This window comes from Arvicola amphibius, chromosome 11, assembly GCF_903992535.2.
Source record: "Arvicola amphibius chromosome 11, mArvAmp1.2, whole genome shotgun sequence".
NCBI classification, from domain to species: domain Eukaryota; kingdom Metazoa; phylum Chordata; class Mammalia; order Rodentia; family Cricetidae; genus Arvicola; species Arvicola amphibius.
The window spans coordinates 113,173,103-113,195,210 of record NC_052057.2 but is presented as its reverse complement, the minus strand read 5'-3'; the positions used below and the strand labels follow the sequence as shown (position 1 = coordinate 113,195,210).

Here is a 22,108-nt window from a genome sequence, read left to right as displayed (position 1 = left end):
CCAGGTCTGCAGCCCACCACACACCAACCCGCAACACACCCTGCCAATCCCCTCTCCGCCTCATCTCTACTCGTTCTAAACACAGGATATTCTTCAACTCATCTCGGTCCCCTTTCCGGCCACCATAGTGATGTTTGCATCGTCCCCTTCCTGAGAAAGTCTAACTATGTAAGAGCCCCAGGACTCTGTTCTCATGTTAAGTCTCTTTCTGGGCCAAAGATGGCTCAGTTCCCACAGCCCTTCCTAACACTGCTGGCCTTCCATGAGGGGCAGCACAGAAATAACATATTCTTGTCACAGCACTGAAAGCAAACACTAAAGAGATAGGCTAACTGAACTTCTGCCTCACCTTGTACAACTCAAAATTGCCTGAGATGAAACCAGTATCGTCTTAAGATTTCAGCAATCATTGATTTAAAAAAAAAAAGTCATCTCCTTCAAGTTATAGAAACAGTTTTAATGCAGACAGTCAATAGGGCATCTTTTGCATTGCTCGCAAAATTTCATCTCTTTCTGCTGCTGTAGGCATAGATGGTTCAACTCCATTTTGTCTTCTTTGGATCATGACAGAATTCTGTACAGAGGCATAAAAGAAAACATCAAAATCAGTCATGTATTAAATGGCAATAACTTGCCAGTAATTTTCCACTGTTTCTTCAAAAAGAAAATTTTAAAACCTAAGGGTTTCCCTCCCTCCACCCCCAAGACAGGATTTCTCTGTGTAGCTTTAGAACTTGTCCTGGAACTAGCTCTATAGGCCAGCCTGGCCTTGAACTCACAGAGATCCGCCTGCCTCTGCTTCCCAAGTGCTGGGTGAAACCAAAGTTTTAAAACTCCAAAACCTACTTCTGGAACTCCAGATGTTTCAATCTACTAACATTTACTTACACTGAAGTGATTATCCCCACAGAAAACAATATCAGCAGGAGTGGGGTAGGAATATGACATGAAGTACATATACAAGAGTGTATACAGTTCACCTACAAGAGTTAGGCATGACTAAGTGAGACTAATTATCAGAAAAAGAAAAGGAAGGAGCTGGCTATAGTACTCAAGGAAACTAATGAATTATCAATGTATTAATCACATTTTAACACTATAATTGCTGTGGGAAAGGAGACAGAAATGAAAGTCTAAGGGGATGTATGACATCAAGGTAAACTATACTTTCTCCTCTTCTTCGGGAAACACAAATTTATAACAAGGTTATTTTATGATTACAGGTACTTCCCTAGTAAGACTTATTTATATTGAAACTGAAGCATTAACCCTTACACTAGAATGAAACAATCTCTCAAGGACCCCATAGGGTTGAAATACTACACGGGAGGTAAGGTTGGAGGTTAAATTTCCCTCCAGCCATTATTGGAAAGAATGTGGGTTATTGATTGATATCAGCTTCAGTCAAGAGCCAAGAGCAGAGTTTTAACCAGAAGCGTGCCAAAGTGGGCTTACCCAGAATCGCCGGCAGTTTTTGTACTTCAAGAAGTAATTTGAACATCTTTCCCTGTCATAGTTATTTTCATCCATACATCTGGTAGAAGCATCAGATTCCTTAAATATGTAAGAGAGCCGTCATTTAAAATGTGGAATGTGATCTAAAAAAGACCCCAACACAAAGGCTTCTGAAATTGCTTCCCCTCTGAGCAGATGGGAAATGGTTTATTTTTGTTCATATTTTAGTGGGTAGACTTATAAAACCCAAATAATATAGCCAACTATTCCAGAAGTCACTCAACTTAAAAAGACATCTTTTTTCCAGTCCGGGCCAGTTTTCTAAGTATCTGATCACACGAGTCTGAGCCAAAGCACTGACTGTGGTCATTTGTCCCAGAACCGGAAGCAAGATCTACCATGCCGGGCATTGCTCCACAGCAAGCGGGAGAAACCTGTCTCCCAGCTCGCACGCTCCTGGCTTTCCCCAATTCTCATTCTGACTTCATGTTTGATCTTAACGTTCGTTTTGAGATTCCAAGTAAATTACACGAGTAAGTGGTCTACATCAAAACAACCTAAATTAACAGCATTTATCTAGATGCATTTTTGGCTATCGTTCACGCCATTACGCAAGCGTACTATTACATATGCAGTTTTAATAGTTATCATTAATGTGACTTCAAAAAGAAAGTTAGCAGCACAGAGCCATGCGTTTGAAATGAAGTAGGTAGTACTGGTAGTTAAACTTAAGCTGTCTGAACTAGAAGCGGTTTGGACAACGAGCTTCAAAAAAAAAAATAGGCATGGCTATGAGAAGTTATCAAAATAGTTTCCAATAGGCAGGCAATCTGTTTCACCATTCTAAGAAATATAACTTATCTAAACGATATTTGCATACTTAATAAAGTTGTTGGAAACAGAATATACAGACCAATGGATATATACTGTATAGTAGGTATGTTTGAAAAGTCCATACAGGGTGGTGTGTTAGTGCTCCACATGGCAACAATATGATGATGTTTATATTGTATTTCTCAGGAGTGGCAAGGACACAACAGAGTGTTACAAGTTATACCCAATTAATGTGAACAAAAGGTTATTATTTCAACACAATGTTGTTTTTAAGATACCTTTGTGAGAACCATTAAGCTTTAAAATAAGCTAATTGTACAGTCACCCTATGACTCAGCCAGGTTGTCTCAAAGACAGATTAAATAACTGTTGTGATTAAAACCATTGTTTTTAAGAGTTTGCTGTATTGTACCACGTTTAGATTTCAAGATTTTCCTTGGCATTATATATGCTGGCCAAGCTTTACAGCGACAACCAAACACGGCTTACTTCACAACTAAGCAAAACTGAAGAAAAGAGTCTTTGTTAGCTAGATTTTGGTCATTTTTAAATGTCAGAGTGAAATAAAATACACTGGCCAGGAATATCTTTTTCATAGAATAATACTTTATTCAATAACTGTCGGAAACAAATGCCAACAAAATTAAGAGCGGTTTTCCCAAGTTAACACTCACGACAATGAAAAACAAACCACCCTACCGACAAGCAAGGGTTTATGTCAGGGTCCCTCAGGCGCCGTGTGACCTGGGGCATCTTGTCTTCTCACTGCAGACACCTGGGAGAAAAACAGGTCAGAAGGAAATGACCAGAAAATGTCATCGGCCTCACAAGCATGGAAAACTTAACTCTCTAAGCAGAAGGTGCTCTAGTAAACAATAGAGCACAGTGTGTATCTCGAAAAGCCAAGTTACTGCTCGGTAAGCATTCCAATCAAGAGTTTTCTACCAGCACTACCTCTACTTAAATGCCACTCCCCTGGGCTGGAGGAAGTCAGGGAATGCTACTGTGGCTCAGTAATTTTCCAACTGGAGTCTTAGATATACAGTTCTGCAAGAAGTCTTGACTGATGAAAGACAGCACACTTCCCCGAGCCAGTTGGCTATCCCAAGGAGAGGACCACACCTCAAGAAGTAAGGCTCTCTATCAGTCATGGTGCAGGACAACTGCTCCTCAGACTCCAGCTCAAGGGGAACTGGTGGCAACTCTCTTCAGAGAGAGCAGCAGCCTCAGCTGCCTCACCGTGATCTTTATTTGTTTCAGTACATTGATATGGCATTAATACGTAGCCCACCATCTTTGAAAAAAATCCCTGCCCCAAGCATAAGGCGCTGATCTGGCGTACATGCCCAAATCCTGCCCTAGTTTAATCATTTTTCTACCTAAAAATCAAAGTAGATTCCAGAGGAACAAGACAGTATGATGTTCACAACGCCACTGCATTAAAAAAAAAAAAAAAAAAAAAACATGCATGGGCATTTTCAGAGAAGTCAGAATTTTTGTATGAAATGTCACAAAAATGTTCAAAGAAATAATATATCTTCAGAAAAAGTAATTCAAGCCCCTGAACGCCAGTAAATGTATTCTCAGTCAATGGTCACCCTATCCAGTTCCTTCTATACTGAGAAACAGCCGGATGTCTAGGCTAATGGAGTCCAACCCTTCCGTGGGATAGAAAGGATGGTTCTGATTATTCTTCAGTTCTTTAACTTTCAACAATTACCAAATAATTATTTTATTTCATGACCTTCATTGAAAATATCCAGCCAATAGAAGCATCTTGACAGAAACTCAGTACAGAGTCCAACTCTATCTAGAAGCTTTTGCTCCTCGGAGGGCAGAATTTTACACGACTGCCTCTTCCTAAGAGAAATAACAGGACTAAGAAAATTTACCACCTTCTCTTTCATATCTATCGCGTCATGCCTTCACAGAACTCTGCTTGATTCTTCATACACCAGGCATATAATAATCTCAGCAACAATCAGACACAAACAGAACTCAAGCTCTGTCATAACCACGAAGGGATTCTGTTCTATGTCAGTATCATCGGCCAGAAAAATCTTTAAAAATACCTACACAACACAGGCATCAAATTTGCTGCTTCGAGCTATTCCCATTTCATTGTCTTTTATTCTGGATTCTAAACACAAGTCACTTTAAACATGGATTTCCGAATGCCTCCTCCTTCACATGAATCCCTGTGTGAACTGTTCAGGAAGAGGAAATGTCAATTTACTTGGAAGAGTGCTGCTGAAGGGCGAGATGGAGTGCCCTGCTGAAGAGGCCTTATCTGCTTACTCTTTGAAGATTCAGGAGTGAACAACTGTTACAAAGTTCTACTACTTCTAAGTGGATGGATATTCAGAAAGAAAGAAAAAAAAAATCAAAGGTTTGAGGGAAGTTGCAAACCTACAGCACACGTGAGGAATAACTCTAAAATCTACTCTAAGGGGCAAACTGCTTACCAAAAGAGTTCCTGATGCCCGATTTCCACTCTCCTCGTACCTTTGATCCGTGGTGGGGGAAGGGCGCGTTCCTGAACACGTCCAGGCCCCTAGGTTGCTCAGAGTCAGGTCTGAGAGCTAAATCCGGAAGCAGAAACACACCACGCTGTAAACCTGGGTACAGAGAATCAGGGACACAAAGTCAAAGTACACACCACCCCGAGAACTGGGAAATCGGAGGAGAGCCCAATGCATGCGACTCCCGGACCGCATCGCCTTCCGGGGTGCTGCTCCGCAGTGTCCGACCGTGGACACCGGGCACAGGTGAACACGACACGGGGGCTGGGGAGTGGGGGGGAGCAGCAGAGCGCGGGGACCCGGGGAGGGCAGGGCAGAGAGTGACACTATCCGGGGTGTCCAGACCTGCATGGGGTCACCTTCCGCTGCCTCAGCCGGACGGATCGCGTAGCGCGAGCAGCGACAGCGGGGCACGCCGCAGACGATGTGGCGCCGCGAACTAGAGTCGGGCTCCTCGGCTAGCGTGTTCCGGGGCCTGCGGTGGAGGGAGGGAGGGGCCGGAGACCACTCACCACCGGTCGCAACTCCGCCAGCACCCGAGCCGGCTCCAGCTCCAAACACGTCAGTGGCTCACGCAGCAGGACCTTAAGTAGCGCGCACCCCAACGTGCTGCCCCCGCGCCCCCCGTTTCGGCCTGTCCAATCCGGGCGCGCCGCTGCCAGATTGACAGGCACGCGGGACTCTGCGCGGTGGGGGCGGGCCCTGTTCGCTCCGCCCCCGGGCGGTGGGAGGAGGGTCCAGGCAGGAGGAGTGGGTGGGGCGCTGTGAGACCCCGCCCTCGCCCCGCCCCACCGCGCCCCCCGCCCTACAGCCTCGCTCTTAACACTTCGGCCTGACGGGCAGCCCCGCCAACCAATGGATCTGCCGGAACCCGGCGGCGGCCTCACGGATTGGCCGGACCTGGGGCGGAGCGGGCGGGGGGCGGGCCCCGCGGCGGGCGGGGGCCAGGGCGGGCCGGCGGGCGGGCGCGGGGCGGGGGCGGCGGCCGAGCGGGCGGGGGGAGGCGGCAGTGGGCGCGACGTCGGCGGCGGCGGCGGCGGCGGCGGCGGCAGCGGCGGCGGCAGCTGCAAGTTGAGCTGCAGGGGCAGCGCATACACTACAATGGCTGCTGGAAAGAGGCGTAAGGAAACAATTTCCAGGCCCGCCGCGTCCAGCCCGAAATATGAGAAAAAAATTATTAGAAATTCCGCGGGCGGTGTAAAGGCGGCGGACGGGCCGGAGGGAGGATGTTAAAGCCCCGCGGTGAGTTCTCCCGGGGTCCGGGACGGCGGGGAGGCGTTTAGCGGGAGGAATATCAGGGTTATTTAAATTATGGGACTAGCCGAGGGGGCAGAGGAGCCGCGGCGGCGGCAGGAGGAGGAAAAGTTTGTGCTACTCCCAGCCCCTGCTCAGGACCCCAGAGAGAAAAATAATAATAAAAAATCAAATAAAATCGTGCGGCGGGGCTGCGAGGACTCCCGAGGTCGCTGCTGACAGGGCAGGGGGCGACGCGTCTGGGGACCCGAAGGTGAGGTCGGTGGGAAAAAAAAACCCTTTTATTCAGGGTCTGGAAAGTTTGAAAAGTTTTCCTCCTCCTCCTCCTCCTCTCTGGTGCTGTGAATATTGTGACAGCGGCAGCGGCAGCAGCGAGAGCGGAAGACATTAGAGACCCGAAAAATAAGGGAAAAATTAATATAAATTCGGTTTTGAGAGGAAACTCTCCGCATTTTCCACCAAAACATCCCGGGGGAAGGTTGCTTCCCAAAGGGCCTGGCGGAGACCCGCGGTCGGCAATATTTGGGGGGCACTGGGAGTGACTTGGGGTAACTTTGCCCCCTTTTCCGAAGAGGTTTTTCTTTTCTGGAGAAATGCATTTGTTTTTGCCCTCTGCCCAGGTGGGATAGCCGAGTCGGGGTGCGGGGTCCGCGGGGCGCCGGACCCAGCAGGGTGGCGGCGGGGGCGTAGGGGGAGGGGGTGCTAAATGAAAGCAGGAGATCGGGACGGAGCAGGGACAGCTTGTTGTCAGTATCATAAACAACCAAAATGGAGGGAGAACTCAGGCATATAACCAAATAAAAATTGTTAAAAAATCGCAAAAAATCCCTAAAAATCCGGGATGCTCCCCCCTTTCTCGCTAAAGGTAAAAGTGTGAACCGCCTTTCCCCTGAAGTCCATTTTGACTTTGCAGGGACCAAGGAGTTAATATTTATTTATTTTTTAAAACTTTCGAAGGGCAAAAGCCTTTTATAACTCCACCGACAATGAGAAAACGTGAAAATCCAATGCAAGAGAAGCAGGGGGAGGGAGGGGGAGGTGGTAGTGCAGAAACTGCTAAACTTATTGGTAATGTGGACTGATCTGAGATAAGATAAACACGATATTTGCTATTTTATAACTCCCTTTTAATGATCTTTGCGGGGCTTGCTTTTTTTGGTAGGAAAGAAAGTGATGCCATTTTCTTAATAGAGTTAATGTGTGTGATTGGAAGAATAAACCTTTGCGGCTTTAGATTGCATTTTCGTCGCATTTATGCCTCAGGTTTTGTTAGTGGCTCCCTCCTTTCTTTAAACTGGGCTCTCCAGAGGAGGGGTGGAAAGGTACTGTTGCCCAGAGAGACTGGAGGGCGAGACTGGCGAACCTTCTGGGGAGGGGTGGGGAGTTGTTTGGCTTCTCCCTTCCTGACACGTTTGCTTCACCTGTTCGCCCTCACTAAGGAATGTTGGACTGAGGGTTTCTGGTTTTATGTATATAAAAGGATGGTGCCTCTTGCATCACATTGATGGTAGTGGGAAAGTGCTGCTGATGTTGGTTCCACGTGGGATCTGGGACAGAGCAGGGCATTTTAAAGGGACAGCCTCTCTTTTCTTAGGGTTTGCATCACCTACGCAGACTTACTGTCTGAAGACCAAAGGCAGAGGTGCTGGAAGTGGGTGCTGATGGAAGAGCCTTCTCTTTCCATTACTAAGTGCACCCACGTTTAGGAGTGATGGAGGGAAAGGAGGGATAAACAAGCCCGGCAGAAGATGGATATGTGTGTGGCTTAGTTTTCATCCACGCTGTTCTTTTATGTAACGAGCCCTCCCAGAAACTTTTCATGTTACATTGCTTTTCTCTGGAAGCTGATTTTGGAAGGAATTGTGGAAAAATGGAAATACTTGAAGGTGTGTGGTGTAATGGTATAGCATTATTGAACAGTTATGAATTCTGTGCAGTGAGATCAAAGAGCCATGGATGCCCATAATGGGGGTTTACAGCCATTTTGTAAAATACCTAATATTCAGTTTGGCTTCAGGTACATTGAGGACTTCTGGTTGGAAATTACAGGCAAAGTGGTGAAGATTCTTGAACACTGTAAGCAGTAGGCATTTCTGGGGAGGCGGGAGTGGCTCTCGTGAAGACCATGGAAAACTTTACATATACGTCCATTTTTCAAGTCCACCCTATGCATATGTTGTAACTTTACCCTTTGGAAGTGAAAAATGCTTGAAAATCCTGAAACCTATCAATTTGCATCTTTTCAGCAGAAGTGATTTGTGTTTAACAGGCAATGTTTACTGATCTTTAGCTCCTGTCGGCTCTTATGCCTTCGATGGCCACAGTATTTTCGAAAGGTCAGGTGTGTGCATTGTTAACTGTACTGGTACTTGAGATGCAGACTGATCTGGACTGCAGACAACTGACATTCGGTTTCCACAGGCGTGTGGAGTTTGGGAAATACATCTCTGTGTTGCTTTGTTTTTTACAGTTTGTAGAAATGGATCAGAGTTAGAACTGAATTTCTAGGCTTCTTAGGCAATGTTCTCTTTTGCCATACTGTATGAAAGTTATTATTTTGAAGTCCATTGTGTGTTAGTTCCTGTTTCTAACTGAACATTTCTCAGCACCTTTCTGTAAATACCTTCACGAGAATTCTGTAAGGTGTCCTGTGAGCGTCACCCTGTGGTTTCCCACTTGGGAAACAGCCACAGCTTTCTAAGAAGTCACTAAAGAAAACACAGTGTCACAAATCATTATTAAAATCATAATGGGTTGAAAAGAGATTAAAGTATCAATGAAGAAGATAACCCCTCCCCACTCTAACCTTCTGTCCAAAGGGTTCAGAAATTCCTGCATTACTTCGAAAACCTCTGAAGTTTATTTTGCATTTTCATTGTGTTTTTGGCTTAAGATAGTTACTTTGACTATAAGTAGTCAGGATTGTGCTCTGTGCTTAAAATACACCAGACTTTTGGATACTGAACAGTTGCCACTTCGACAAACCAAATACTAATACCAATAAATTCAATGTCAGTCAAAGTCAAGGCAGTTTTTTGCTTTTAGTTGTTAGCTCATTGAGCTATTAAGTTGTTTGGGCACTTAAAAATAGGATTCCATTCTTTATTGTCAACCTCAACAGAAGTTCTCCTATTAAAGGTTATTCTTTCTCATATAGAGTGATATAAACTTTATGTTTGGGTTTTGTACTTTTCTAAATTAGAAAATGTGCTCAGAATGCCCAGATTAAAACCTGTGAGTCTTAGAGTCTCGTTTAGGTAGAGAGTGCCACAATAGCTGGATTGAACTGGTTTTTAAGGTTTTTTGATGGCATAGAAATCCTACCTGTTGAACGTCCTTTGTCTCGAAGTCCTATTAAATTATACCAGTTTACAAAATTATCTAAGGGTATCTCCTGCTCCACATAAGGTCAGAGAAACCTCACCGATTTAGATTCCTGTCTGAGACTTAGATGCCCAGTGTTGCTATTCAGAATTCTGAAAAGAATTTTTCTGCTGTGGTAGATGATTTAGTGAGTGTGGGCTAGTACTGATAAAACTCCATATCTGTGTATTTATTATAATCAAAATATTTTAGTAAATACATTTTATAGCTAAAATAGTGAATTTGTCTATCAATATAGTTGGAAATTTTAAGAATGCTGTTTATGTTTTAATATCAATCAAATATGGGAATTTTCCTTCATTGTTATTAGAGTCTTTATTTTTGTTAAATATATTTTCATATAGTGTCCTGGAATTTTACCTAAGAATTAAATTGTTGTTTCTAAATTAAATGTCATGTTCCTATTGTAACTGAGATTTCAAAAAAGACAACTAAAATCTATGTCCATGGCTGCCTTTGAAGTTTGCTTTCAGTAATCATTTTTCTCAAGTTGTCTAATCAAAATGTTCATCCTTCTAGGAATATTTTGATATTATTATTTGTAATTTTCTACTTTGGGAATTTAACATATAAAAAGTTAACCTGTTGCATGTGAGGGGAGAGTTTCAGAAGAAGAAAAGTGTATCTGTTGAGCAAAAGCTAAGCAAGTGGGATCTGTTCAGGGTGACAGAGAGAAGCCCTCCCTCGAGCCATCATCTCAAGTGTTTGAAGAACCTTAGAGACATTTCTTTTCTGAAACACTGAATATGTTGAAAGCATGTCTGTCATTGCTTGAAAACAAAGGCAGACCTTCAATTTCTTTAATTTTAACAGGAATTAATGTAGGCAGCATATTTAAGCAATTAGTAAGTGTTTAGGTAGGCTTAGAAAAGTGTTTACAAACAAGTTCAATGCAAGGGCAGGGTCCATGGTTCCCTGTGATTTCGGAGCTCATACAGAAGAGCTCTTTTCCATCCCAACACAAGGACACTTCAGAAGTGATTTATTGATGCTTTTCTCTTGTAATCATATCATTGTTAACTTTTTTGAAACTCTGAAATCTGAGATCTGCTGTTAATGCTTTTCCTTCGTATCAGGGCAAATTTATATCTCATTTGAAAATTTAATTTCAGATTTAATTTGAGAAAGTAAATGAGTATTTCTAGATTATAAATTTTTATGAAAGGTTGGTGTGTAGGTGTTAACATTTGACATTATGAGAAATATATCTGCAGAAAATCCCAATAGACATTATGACAGAGGCATAGTTTGAATTTTACTTTTCAATTTATTGGCCTTTCTCCCTGAGATTTGCATTCTACCTGGTGTGTCTCCTGTCTGTGTGTCCTACATACAGGAGAGGATTGACCAGGATATGGTGATGCTGACTGTCAGAGACATTTGGATGTTTTTGGGTTCTGATTTTGTATATGTGTTGGTGTTTGTTATTCTTAAGGCTTTTACTTTTTATAATGCATATCAAAGTACAGAAAAGTTATAAAACAAATAATATCTCATTTTTTAAAAAGGGAAGTAGTGTGATGTGACATTAAAATTCTTAGTGTTTCAAGGTCCCTGTGTGCCTTGTAAACAGAGTCCCCGCAAGATCCTGGTGTTGAAACTAACCAGAGTCTGTGTTGGGGTTTGAGAGGACTGCCTATGAAATGGGCGTGCATGCATAGGCTGAATGCCTGCTCCTACAGCCTAGGCTGATAGGAAACTCAGTTTGCAAGGAGTATTCCTTTGCCTTGTTTTTAAATGGAACTTTTTCCTAATTTAAAATGCTAGAAAGCCTAAAATGTGAAGATATTAGAGAACAAAAATGTGGTTTTGGTGCCATTTAAATGTAAGACTTCTGACAATCGAAATGTACTCAGCATCAGTGTAAACTAAATGTTCAAAATAATGATGAGAGACTGGAGAAATAAGAATTTCAGAATAAAATAGTAATTATGATAAACTTAAAATTCAACTTATGAATAAAGCATAACCAGCTCTAAAGCTAAAATCGCAAGTTTACCAAAGGATATCTGAGTGTTAATTTGGGGAATTTTATCAGAGAATAATTTTAGTGTAAATTGCTGAATTTGTAACCACCTTTTAAAATTAGACCTTCAGAGCCTCTGCCCCTTCTCTCTTTAGATTTGGATTAAACTAAATTCTACGAATGATTTGTAGTGATGATTTGAAATTCTTTTTTTTAACAGAAGGAAAAGGAGAAAGTCATTTTCTGCTGTTTCTAAAAAAGATTTTAAAGAGGATTGAAATGTATAGTTCTGTGAATAGTCTGAGAGCCTTAGGAGGCGGTGAAAACTGCCTTCCTTCTTCTTTACTGGAAAGCTTAAAACTTTTCTAGGTTAGTAAAATAAATTTCAAAGCCTCATTCTAAGAATAGTTTTGTTCTGTGGATTTTTAGGGGCAATTTGAATAATTTCTTACAACCTTGAGAACACTTTTAAAGCCTTTCACAAGATGCAGATAAGAGTGTTCCACAAATGAGACTTGATTTTCAGAGCATTTTAAGGTGTATGCTGCTGATTAAAGACGTTTCTCTTTCTCATTTACTAATTAGCCATTGATTTTCTGAAGGAGAATTAAAGCCTTCTCTTGTGGTCTCTAGAATTCACCTTTGGTTTTGCAGCCTGCTCTGAGTCCTTCTGGCAGTGGCTGTAGTGCATTGTAGAGTCTTGAGATCTACCTGTTTTGAGAACGAGAGCCTCATTTTACACTTTTCAGTTGTTAAGATTAAGCTATTGTCCCAGACCAGTGTTGGTGCACTGTGTGTAGGTTGTTTATGGTTTTTCTATGTTACAGTTTCTGAGTATGAGAATATTCTCAGAGTAAATGATGCACCTCATACCGTAAAAAGGGGGAAAAAAATCTACTATCTGATCAGTGGGCATTAGAATCTTTAGGATACATTTTTTGGAAACTAAAAATCAGTTTTTAAATGAGGACTCTAAAAGGCAGAATTAGAAAGTGTAGCTGCCGGTTCTGTTTCTCTGAAGATCCATCTAGATTGTTCTAGATGGGGAGAATTTTAGGGAACCAAAGCTGGAAGCTTAAGTTGTTTAACTTTGCAGGTTCAACACAGCACCGATTGAATTTTAGTCTGCTAGTTTTTCTCAGTAAATTAGTTTTATTTACAATAAAAGATTATATTGTATCATCTTAAGGCAATGGAGTAAAGTAGCATTTAAATAGGAGTGTGTTCCCTTTCTTAGGTTGCCTTTTGCATTTTCTAAGGACAGTTTCTGTGAGGGTTCCATTCTGGAGAAGGGAAATTAGCTCTACTGTTTTGACATGAAACTTTTTATAATTTTTATAAGTTTATGGAAATTTTGCTACTTTGCACGTGATGGGTAATATCTGTCGTGTCCTTAAAATGAATAGTGGTGTGTCCAATGTACCTGATTGCAAACTCAGCCTCAGACCCTTAAAACTGCTTAAGTAAATGTCAGAAAATGTTTTTCCTGTGTTTTGGTAATTTGTTATTGTCTGAGGTAATTTAATTGCGTAAATTTCTATCTTAGTTGCGTTTCTCTTCTAATATTAGTATTTTATTTGAAAATTGTCGGAAAGGTGTATGATCTCAGCATTAAGATAGAACTGGACGGCCGATAAAATAGTTATACCAGTCGTGGTGGAAGCAGCCCTGTTGGTTCTCTCTTGGCAGAGTTAGAGGTTTCCAGACAGCGAACATCCAGGTGAGTACAGTGTGCATCTATCTGTAGGGCTCGGTGACCGCGTCCACTCTACTTTCCCGAAGCAAAACCTGTGCATCCTCAGAAGGGATGGTGCACAGAGAGCCAATTTCAGTCTGCTCGGTGGGCAGGGCACGTGTCAGCCTTCCCAGGGATTCCTTTCAGACTTCTAAAGAAAGGTATAAGGCAGTCCTCAAAAATAATTGTCATGCATCATGTTTTAAAGGACTGTATGTGAAAATGTGTTGCCGTAATTGGTTACCCAAACTGAGATGAAAATAAACCACCAAATAATAAACTTAACTGGAAAAAAAGAGAGATTTAAATATTTATCTGAATAAATTGATTTACTGTTGAAAGAGACAGAATTTTAGCCGAAAGAATTGTTTTTGTTTCTGAATATGCTTTTAAGTCCTAGAAGTTTGTAAACAAAGTAATTGTTAAAATAAAATAAAGTCTGGCAGTCTGCAAAAGGTCTTAAGCATTTGTCTTTAACAGTTAATAAACATATTTTAAATGGCCAAAATTGCATCAAAGATTTTAGTATCTTCAATCATATTAGTTGTTTCTCAAAGAAAAGTGTCAACAGATAGCCTGGTACTCAGCTGCACATCCGCTGTGTTTGGGAGCTTTAACTGTTACGTGTTTTCTCAGACGTGCTGCTTCAGTGTTGGGTAAAGGCACTGTTCTGAGTGTTTTCTTCAAAAGTCCTCTTTGTGGATATTATAACTCCGTTCAGTTTTATTAAACTTTTATTTCTTAAGCGTGCCCCTGTTCTCACTGCATGCAGTTCTTCAAAGGGAGTCGTGTTCTGAAGTACCTTTGCCCACAGCTCAGGTTATCTCAGAATAGGCACTATAGATATAACTGCTCGGCTCCACATTGGCCCAGTGTCATACTTGAATGAAATGATACTCAATTCACCCTTTCTTGGTCACATCAAGCAAAGAAGAAAGCAGCTTAAAAGAGCAGAACGGGTCCCGTCCCGAGGGTGACTCATAATGCCTCTCTGCAGTCCATGGTCCCTCTGCCAGAATGAAAAGGAACTTGTTAATTAAAACCAAAATGCCCGTGTGTCTGCGAACTTTTTTCCTAATCAGGATTCAGACACACTGGTGTGCTCCCCTTGGCATCCAAGTGTGCTTGCTGCTTGGCTCTGCTGTGCTCTCACTGCTGCCACCCTGTGTATGGCAGAGCTGCTGCGGCAGGCACCCAGCTGCTGTGTTAGCCAGTGGTGAAGTTCTGGAGCACCCGTGGGACAGGAGCGTGCAGGGCGATGTGCACGGACGCTCCTGTGTGTGCCCTGCCTCTATGTGTGCTGCTGCACTCCAGCTAGCTCTCAGAAGTTCTGCAGCTCACAAGTGCCGTGTTCAGCTGCCAAAAGAGAAAATGTGGGGAAACCCTAAAGGTAAATGCTGTTGTCTGTCTCATCTGCCGTTTCGCTGAAATGAAGCCGCGCTGGACGAGGTCTTCAAGTGTGGCTTGAAACTGGTCAAGTCAGAAAGCAGAGGTCCCGAGCATGTAAAGATGAGGAGTGTCATGAGAGTTTTCATGTTAGCCAAGTTATAATTACAAGTTCTTCCTAGTAAAAGCAAAACCAAAACGATCGCACACAAAAAGAGACTGTTTCTGCTTAGGAGGAAAGGAAACTTAACTTGATTGGTTAAGTTCTGTGAATCACTGACCAACATGACTTTTAAATTATATCATCGTCGTATTTAAGTATTAATGCTGTGCTTCAGCCATAAAACACTTGGTTGGGCTGGATCGCAGCATCATCCGTTTGCTTTTACCTTTCTCGTTTCATTTTCAAAGCAGCCCGAGATAGGAGGTTCAGACGGAGTGGGCGTGCAGCACGCATTGAGTGAGTCTCAGTATGAGCAGACTACAAAAGCTAATTAGAAATTCATCTGTTGGTGTAGGCCGGTTATGTCAGTACCAAGATTAACATATCTAAGAAGTAATAAATTTGTTGCAAGAATTAAAAATTTGAAGCTTAACATTTCACTGATCCACTCAGGTTAGAGAGTGTTGTATGAATGCTTATTAAGCTATGTATTTATATGCATACATATATATGGAATTGGTGGAAAATGTATGTGCTTTCTAAGGGAAAGTAGACTCAAAAATATTATAAATCTAAACTTTGTTTTACAGGAAGGATCTCAGACATAGTTCATTCGAGTCAGATTTACGGCCAAGCCACCTGATTTCTGGATGGCCACTGTTTCTTTCAGGAGTTTTGAACGGCTTTGCTTCAGTAAACAATGTAATTCTATATGGTAGCAGTGGAAAGTATTGCTTAGGTTGGTTAATTTTCGATACTGAACTTCTAAGACCAGAGTAAAGGGATGGCCCTTCCCTCCCAGGAGCCATAAAGGAAATCGCTGCAGGGTGTGCTGTCTGCCCCCTGTGAGAAGGCCAGAGCGCAAGCTTCACCTGCGCGGTCCTGTGAGGGTCCCCATGTTGAAGGGTTGGACATTTTTTCAGCTCTGTAAATACCATCTTGAATTTCTTAAAAATAACTGATATGAAAATGTGATTAAATTTTGAATCAGTATTGGAATACTACCACCTTCAAAGAAACTTTTTAAAAATTTATTTGCTTATCTTGTTTCTTTTTTTTTTTTTTTTTTTTTTTTTTTTTTTTTTTTTTTTGGTTTTTCGAGACAGGGTTTCCCTGTAGTTTCTAGAGCCTGTCCTGGAACTAGCTCTTGTAGACCAGGCTGGCCTCGAACTCAGAGATCCGCCTGCCTCTGCCTCCCGAGTGCTGGGATTAAAGGCGTGCGCCACCACCGCCCGGCGCTTATCTTGTTTCTTACTCTTCATAGCAACCTCAAGGTAAAACTAGACCGGCTGACATTATTTTAACAAAGCATTGTAAACGGCTGTGCAGATTTGCCTAAAATCACAAGAATTTACACTGGTTTAAAAGACAGGCTGCAGCTTCCTTGCCTTTGCTTGAGGACGGAGAGCCATGCCACTGCTCGAGATGGGCGTTGGCACCTAACTTTGACCCGTTCTGTAGTGAGAGACCAGACAGACTTTGTTTTTTACCTCGTGTCCCAATGACTAAAACTTGATTCTTGTGCTAAGTGGGGGTCAAGGTATAAAGGGTACCCTTGCCACTCTTTTTAGGGTACCTGTGCTCACTGCCTTAACTTCTGCTTGCTTTTAAAAATGCCAGTTAGGTGGTGGGTGGAAGTACAAAAGAAACACAGAGGCAGTATATTTTTAAATGTCCAGAGAATAACATAGATATCAAACGCTGTGGGAGGAAGAAGGGAAGCTTGAGATGGGCCTTGGCAAAGGCTTGAGTTAGAAAGAGGCAGAAAAAAAAGAGGGAGTGACATTTAGTGAAAGAAATGGTTTCACCGGAAGTAGGAGGCAGAGATGTGCTTCTTGCCTGGTGCGCTGAGACCGCCATACTGGTCCTGAGGGAGCCATGCAGGGCAAGAGGAGATGGGTGTGCTGGGTCTGACCAGGGCAGGCCCTCTCATGATCCTCTGCTATTTGGAGTGCTCAGGTATTCCCCATCGGGTCCATGTTCACCAGAATTCTGGGTATTTATTTTCAGTAGTGACTGGTTCTCAGCAACCCCTACAACTTACAGTTTAGACATCTGGCTTCTACTCATAAAACCACCCATGGTCACTCAGTTGGAACCAGAATTGCAGCTTGGCACTTCTGCTGTAGGGGCATAGTCACGATGGACATGTGGAGAAAGGACGGGAGAGCCAGGCTCAGAGGAGCAGTCCTAGAGCAAGGGCACGCAGCTCTGTGAAGTTCTGACCTGTGACTGAGGGTTGGAATGGCAGTGGGCAGGAACAGCAGGGGAGGATAGCCAATGAGACAAAGGCTATGCCCTGTCATTTCTTCAGTGGGCTTTTATCCTGGCTGGGAGAGAGGCTCGCCGAGTCTTACACTGGACCTTTGGTGATACAGTGATACTCAGGCCCTGAGCTCAGTCCTCTCCCTGCAGTCCCCACCCTTAGTGTCCGCTGACACCTTTGCCTAAGACTCACTAGGCCTCCTGCCGCCTTTCCAAAGCAGGTTGTGCCCTCTGCACAGTCCCTGCCTGCCTGGCGTTTCTTTGCTTCTGGGTTTCTGTAGTGTTGCCCAACATGTCTTCCAAGCTCTGGGGAGACTGTATCTAGCTGTCTAGCTGTCTGGCTGAGGTGTCTGCACCAGAAGACTATGCATGACATGAGGCGAGCTGCAGAGACAACCTGTTCGGCTCCCCTCCCATACTGGAATTTCCCATTTTTCCTCTCTGCTTATAAACTGTGCTCAAATTTTCTTCCATCAAAAAAGCAAAACCCAAATCTTAACCTCCATTCCAGCCCCTCAAGTATCTCTTTTCCTCAGCAGTACCAACCTCCTGAGGAAACAGTTTGTGTTTTGTATGTGGTCTCATTCCTTTACCTCCCCATCTCTAGCCTTCCAGCCTGTCACGGAAGAAAACAGCACTCTTTCCCTAGAAGGCAAATCTAGTGGCATCTTTTTGTTATCACCATGGGGTGATCTTCGGTGCCATCATCTGCAAACTCTAGCCTCTTGCTTTCCTGTGTCCTGCTGTTCTGTTACACTGCTGTCAAAACCAGTTATGGCTGCAAGAATTCATTTTGCTGCTTTCTCAACTTTTGTCTATCTTTAAAATGGCCTACAATAGATTTCAGATGATCCATACAGGTGGCATTCCCGTAATGCTATGCAGGAATCTGTGTGTCTGTATGCTACAAGCCCTGTGGTTCTGTCCCGAAAGGTACCCGGTAGTGACGGAGGCAATTTACATACAGTGCATGATGCTCACAGCTTTCAGGAACCGAGAAAAGCACACAACCCATTTTGAGACTTTGGCCCTGCTGTGAGGATCTCAGACCAGTCACCTGATATTCTACTCCACTGAGGATAAACACTTGCTTCCTTAGCATGAGATGGATATACAAGTAACATTGTAATACACAGTTCCGGTAGTCATGGCTTTCCTCCAAACAGCTTTTTCTCTTGAGGTGGGGGCAATAATTACTCCCGGGGACGTTTTCCTAGGCAGATGACTTTTGTCTCAGAGCTCCAAACCGCTGCAAAAGTTTGCTCAGGCTTTCTTCCCCGCAACTCATCTTACTGATTGCACAGATGTTCACTATATGTCTGGTTCTCAGAAAAAGAAGAGATAAAAGCTGGAGGTGCACACCTTGCCCTCTAATGCCAGCTCAGGAGGAAGACTGGATACACACAGGTGGGACTGAGCTCCTAGCGGGTAACAAGATGGCTGTACACAGGCACTATCACTACAGCTCAGAGAGCAACCCAGGGATAGAGAAGGGGCTGGCTCACTTGTCTAAGGAGCTGTACTTTTCTCGGGGTTATGCCTGATGTATAACTTTCGAGGAGCCCCTGCCCCCTAGCCATGGGCCTTGAGAGGACAGCAGTCACCGTCATCCTGCAAGGGGCACCTTACACGCGGCTCAGGAGCTCCACTTACTTCTGGCTGGCAGTCCCCAAGGAGAGCACAGGGCACTCGGGAAGGTGCCTCTCTAGCTGGTCCCTACCTTGTTCCCTTTGTCTCCAGGAGAAACTAGTTTCCCTCACTGGAGCAGGACTGCTGTCTCATTATCCTGCCAGGTTTTTCCAGGTTGTTCCTCGTTATTCAGGCGACTATACAGAAATTCTTTTGTGTTTGCTGCTGTCTCCGAGTGCCGCACACCGCGCCCCCATGTCTGTGTTCGGTGCGCTTGAACCCTGTTACCGAGATTCGGGCAAGGGGCAGGAGGTTAAAATACACAGACACATACAGACACAGGGACAGAGACACGGGCCATCCTTGAATTCCCCAAGAATGCCCCCTTTATTGTGTTCAGGGGCTGATTATATAGAGATAGCCACGCCCCAGCCAAACCCACCAGAAACTACTCTGCCATCAGGAACTCCTGAAGGTCTCGTGCTCGGAACAGCTGTAGGCACTCACATCAGGGGATTACAAGAAATTCAAGATCTGGGGTCTCACTGCTCCCAACAGCCGAGGGTCCTTGTTGATCCAGCCCCTCAGAACTATGCATCTTTGGATTCCTTCTTCCTGTCTTCTGCCACCTGTCAATTTGAGGAAGCCCTGCTTGAAGTCTGAGGAGAGGATCTAGCTTAGTACCTGATATCTGACTCAAAGCAGGCATGGTACAGTCTGCAGTATGCATAAAACCCAGGAGGGAAAGATTGACATGTAGGGAGTTGGCTTATATAGAAAGATACATGGGAGACCAGGAGAGAGGCAGTTAGTGGTTTCATGAGCATGAAGCTGCACATAGCACAGGAGAAACCTGGTGCTCAGTGAGAGGGTACACAGAGGACTAGGAGATCTAGCATGTGTTGGGACATGCCGGCTTGCCGGTGAACAAGGACAAGTGGAAAAGCAGTGCCACCAAGGGAAAGTGCAAGGAAATGACCAGAGGCCTCGGGAAAGCAAGAGGCTAGAGTTTGCACAGTGATGGCAGTGAAGATCACCCCATGGTGATAACAGAAGGACGCCACTAGGTTTGCCTCGTAGGGAAACGGTGCTGTTTTCTTCTGTGACAGGCTGGATGGTAAAGGAATGAGACCACATACAAAACACAAACTGTTTCCTCAGGAGGTTGGCACTGCCGAGGGGAAAAGATGCTTGAGGGAGGTAAATTTATTTGTGAATAAAATATCCACGGAATTGGTGAATAGATACGATTATCTAGTTTCCTCCCACTTGTTAGCTAGGTAGGCTTATAGTTCTTACATAGTTACCCCCCAGCTCTGCCCAGAACATTCTCTCCCATCTCCCATCTCTGGACTCTGTTGTTCCCCTAAGGAAAGTTCTTTCCAAGATTACTAAAAGCTCTGGAGAGCCAAGAAAAGTGTGTGTGTGTGGGGGGGGGGGTTCTTCCGGGATGGCGAGAAGTAAGGAGGGCTATTGCTGGAATGGGACATCTGGACCAGTAGTCAGAGCCAGTCTGGAGGCAAGGAGTGAGTGAGCTCTGAGGGAACCGGCCCCAAACAATTCCTTCCTGATGTGTGCCCTTTTCCCTCTGAGGCAGGAAAGCTTATTGGGACTTCATCCTGTGTAGTAGCCCCTCTTGCTCCTCTTGCCTGGCTCTCTGATGGTTTACTCCTGGCATTGGGTTCCTTCCCACACTCCTGAGGTCCAAAGTGTCTCTGCAACTGCCGTTCTCCATACGCACCTTGAGCTTTGCTTATTTTTATTGTGTGTGTGTGTGTGTTTGTGTGTGTTTGTGTGTGTGTGTGTGTTTGTGTGTGTGTGTGTGTGTTTGTGTGTGTGTGTTTGTGTGTTTGTGTGTGTGTGAATGCATTGTCTCACCCATGCTAGGCAGGCATTCTACCACTGAGCGACATCCCAGCTCTCACCCTGCTCTTTCAAACCTTTGATGGTAGCATGGCCTCAGACTGGCACCCAGCCTCCACATTCACCATCTGGTGGCCCTGAGCCCTCTGCTAGGCCAGACCCCAGCCCAGAGCTGCCTCCCTTACAGCCTCACCTGAGGCCCCCAAAAGCTGAATTTCCTCGAAGTGCCCCAAGAGGAGGAAGAATAGGTAACCCTGAGGCCCAACAAACCTCATTGCCCATGATCACCTTGATAATTCAGGCCGCATCCTTCCATCCTCGGGCTAAAGCTGGCCCAGATCATTCCCTGGATCTAGGCAGCATTCCCCTTCTTCAGGGACAACTATGAGAGCTGGAAGAACTCCATCTGCCACAACCTTTCCTCCAACACCTGCTTCTGTAAGGTGCCCAAGGACCATGTGAAACCCCAGGTTAAGGGCAACTTCCGGGTGATGCGCATGCCTGATCCCGGCAGAGGTGCTGTGTCTTCAGAACACTGCCCTGTGCCAGCAGTGGCAGACCTGGGACACACAGAGCTTTTGACAAGGACCTGAGCCCCTTCATGCTCCGTGGCCAAACCCATCAGGCGTCCAGGATTTTACAACCGTCCTGGAAGGGTTTCACATCAAGTTCCTGCTAGGGGACCCAGAGAAAGAATCAACATGGTCCCCATATATTGATCCAAGGGGGAGCAGAGGGTATACACTACACCCCTTGACTCCTCTGAGAAGCCTCTGTGGCCTGTCTGCTCCCTCCAAGACCCACAAGAGTAGAGGGGGAGACTTCCCCAGGGGCAGTCATCAGGCCTTTCTCCCTGTCCTCAGGGCAGGGATCTGGCTCCTTCACTTATTTCAGGGTTCCCCAGATCCCATGGGACTGTCTAGCATTCACTTTGGGGACAGCTACCTACCTCTTACATCTACATCCCCAATGTGGTAATGCCCTTGACCATACTACCTCCCACCTCTTACCCCAGTGCCCATCTTCAACCAGCGCAGTCTACTGGACAGTAGGTACTGAATCTCAAGAGTCCCTGGGCCTGCTCTGCAGTTTAGATTTGCTCTTCCAGGGAGTACCACCTAACAAGAGCATCTAGTGTGTGTGTGTGTGTGTGTGTGTGTGTGTGTGTGTGTGTGTGTGTGTACATGCACATACAAGAGAGAGACAATCTTGGGTCCAGGTTACCCTCCCTTCAGGCTAACTGCTCTCCTGGGACAGCCTATGGTACTTGGGGGCAGGCAGGGACTGCTTTTCCTTCCCGCCTATAGATACCAGATTGATGAAGAGTCAGAGCTAGAAGCCTGTCCACAGCAACAGCTATAAAATACCAGGTACAGCCTTGCTGAAAATCCACGTTAATTGGTCTACCCCAGAAAGGATTATGGTTCTGCTATTATGACAGATCTATCCAACATGCCTTCACCTCTCCCACACACAGGGGCCAGGTCTGGAAAGACCGTGCTCAGCCCAGAGTAGTCCTTGATCTTCTCAGGCCCTTGTGCCGTCCTCTGCCATCTGCCCATCCCTCTGTCACCATGCCTTCCTGGCTCTAGGCTGGAGGAAGATGAAGCAAAAATGAGTCCAGACTGAAGTCTTGCCCTTGCTCTGTTGCC

At 44.6% G+C, this 22,108-nt stretch overlaps 1 protein-coding gene and 1 pseudogene across 6 annotated transcripts; one reads left to right on the top strand and one right to left on the bottom strand.

Annotated features, from left to right (window-relative positions):
* Positions 1 to 436: 436 nt before the first annotated feature.
* On the bottom strand, positions 437 to 5,436 carry Chchd7 (coiled-coil-helix-coiled-coil-helix domain containing 7). Of its 6 annotated transcripts, none has more exons than XM_038347461.1 (5): positions 5,324 to 5,436; positions 4,755 to 4,907; positions 2,989 to 3,064; positions 1,456 to 1,554; positions 437 to 574 (listed from the first exon to the last, which is right to left on the bottom strand). In XM_038347461.1, the coding sequence occupies exons 3-5, from the start codon at positions 3,040 to 3,042 to the stop codon at positions 470 to 472; spliced, it is 258 nt and encodes an 85-aa protein (XP_038203389.1). In that variant the 5' UTR covers positions 3,043 to 3,064; positions 4,755 to 4,907; positions 5,324 to 5,436; the 3' UTR covers positions 437 to 469. The 6 variants fall into 6 exon arrangements, with proteins under 6 accessions (XP_038203389.1, XP_038203391.1, XP_038203386.1 ...); XM_038347463.1 differs by having other exon boundaries at positions 4,795 to 4,907; XM_038347458.2 differs by having other exon boundaries at positions 5,157 to 5,398.
* A 15,102-nt stretch (positions 5,437 to 20,538) lies between these two features.
* On the top strand, positions 20,539 to 21,591 carry LOC119826042 (annotated as a pseudogene).
* Positions 21,592 to 22,108: the final 517 nt, after the last annotated feature.

Coding starts and splice junctions, on each gene's coding strand:
- Chchd7 (XM_038347461.1), bottom strand. CDS start 3,042: ATGCCCCAGGTCACACGGCGCCTGAGGGACCCTGACATAAACCCTTGC. Junction 1,555..2,988: donor ACATAAACCCTTGCTTGTCG/GTAGGGTGGTTT, acceptor TACATATTTAAG/GAATCTGATGCTTCTACCAG. Junction 575..1,455: donor AAAACTGCCGGCGATTCTGG/GTAAGCCCACTT, acceptor GCCTCTGTACAG/AATTCTGTCATGATCCAAAG.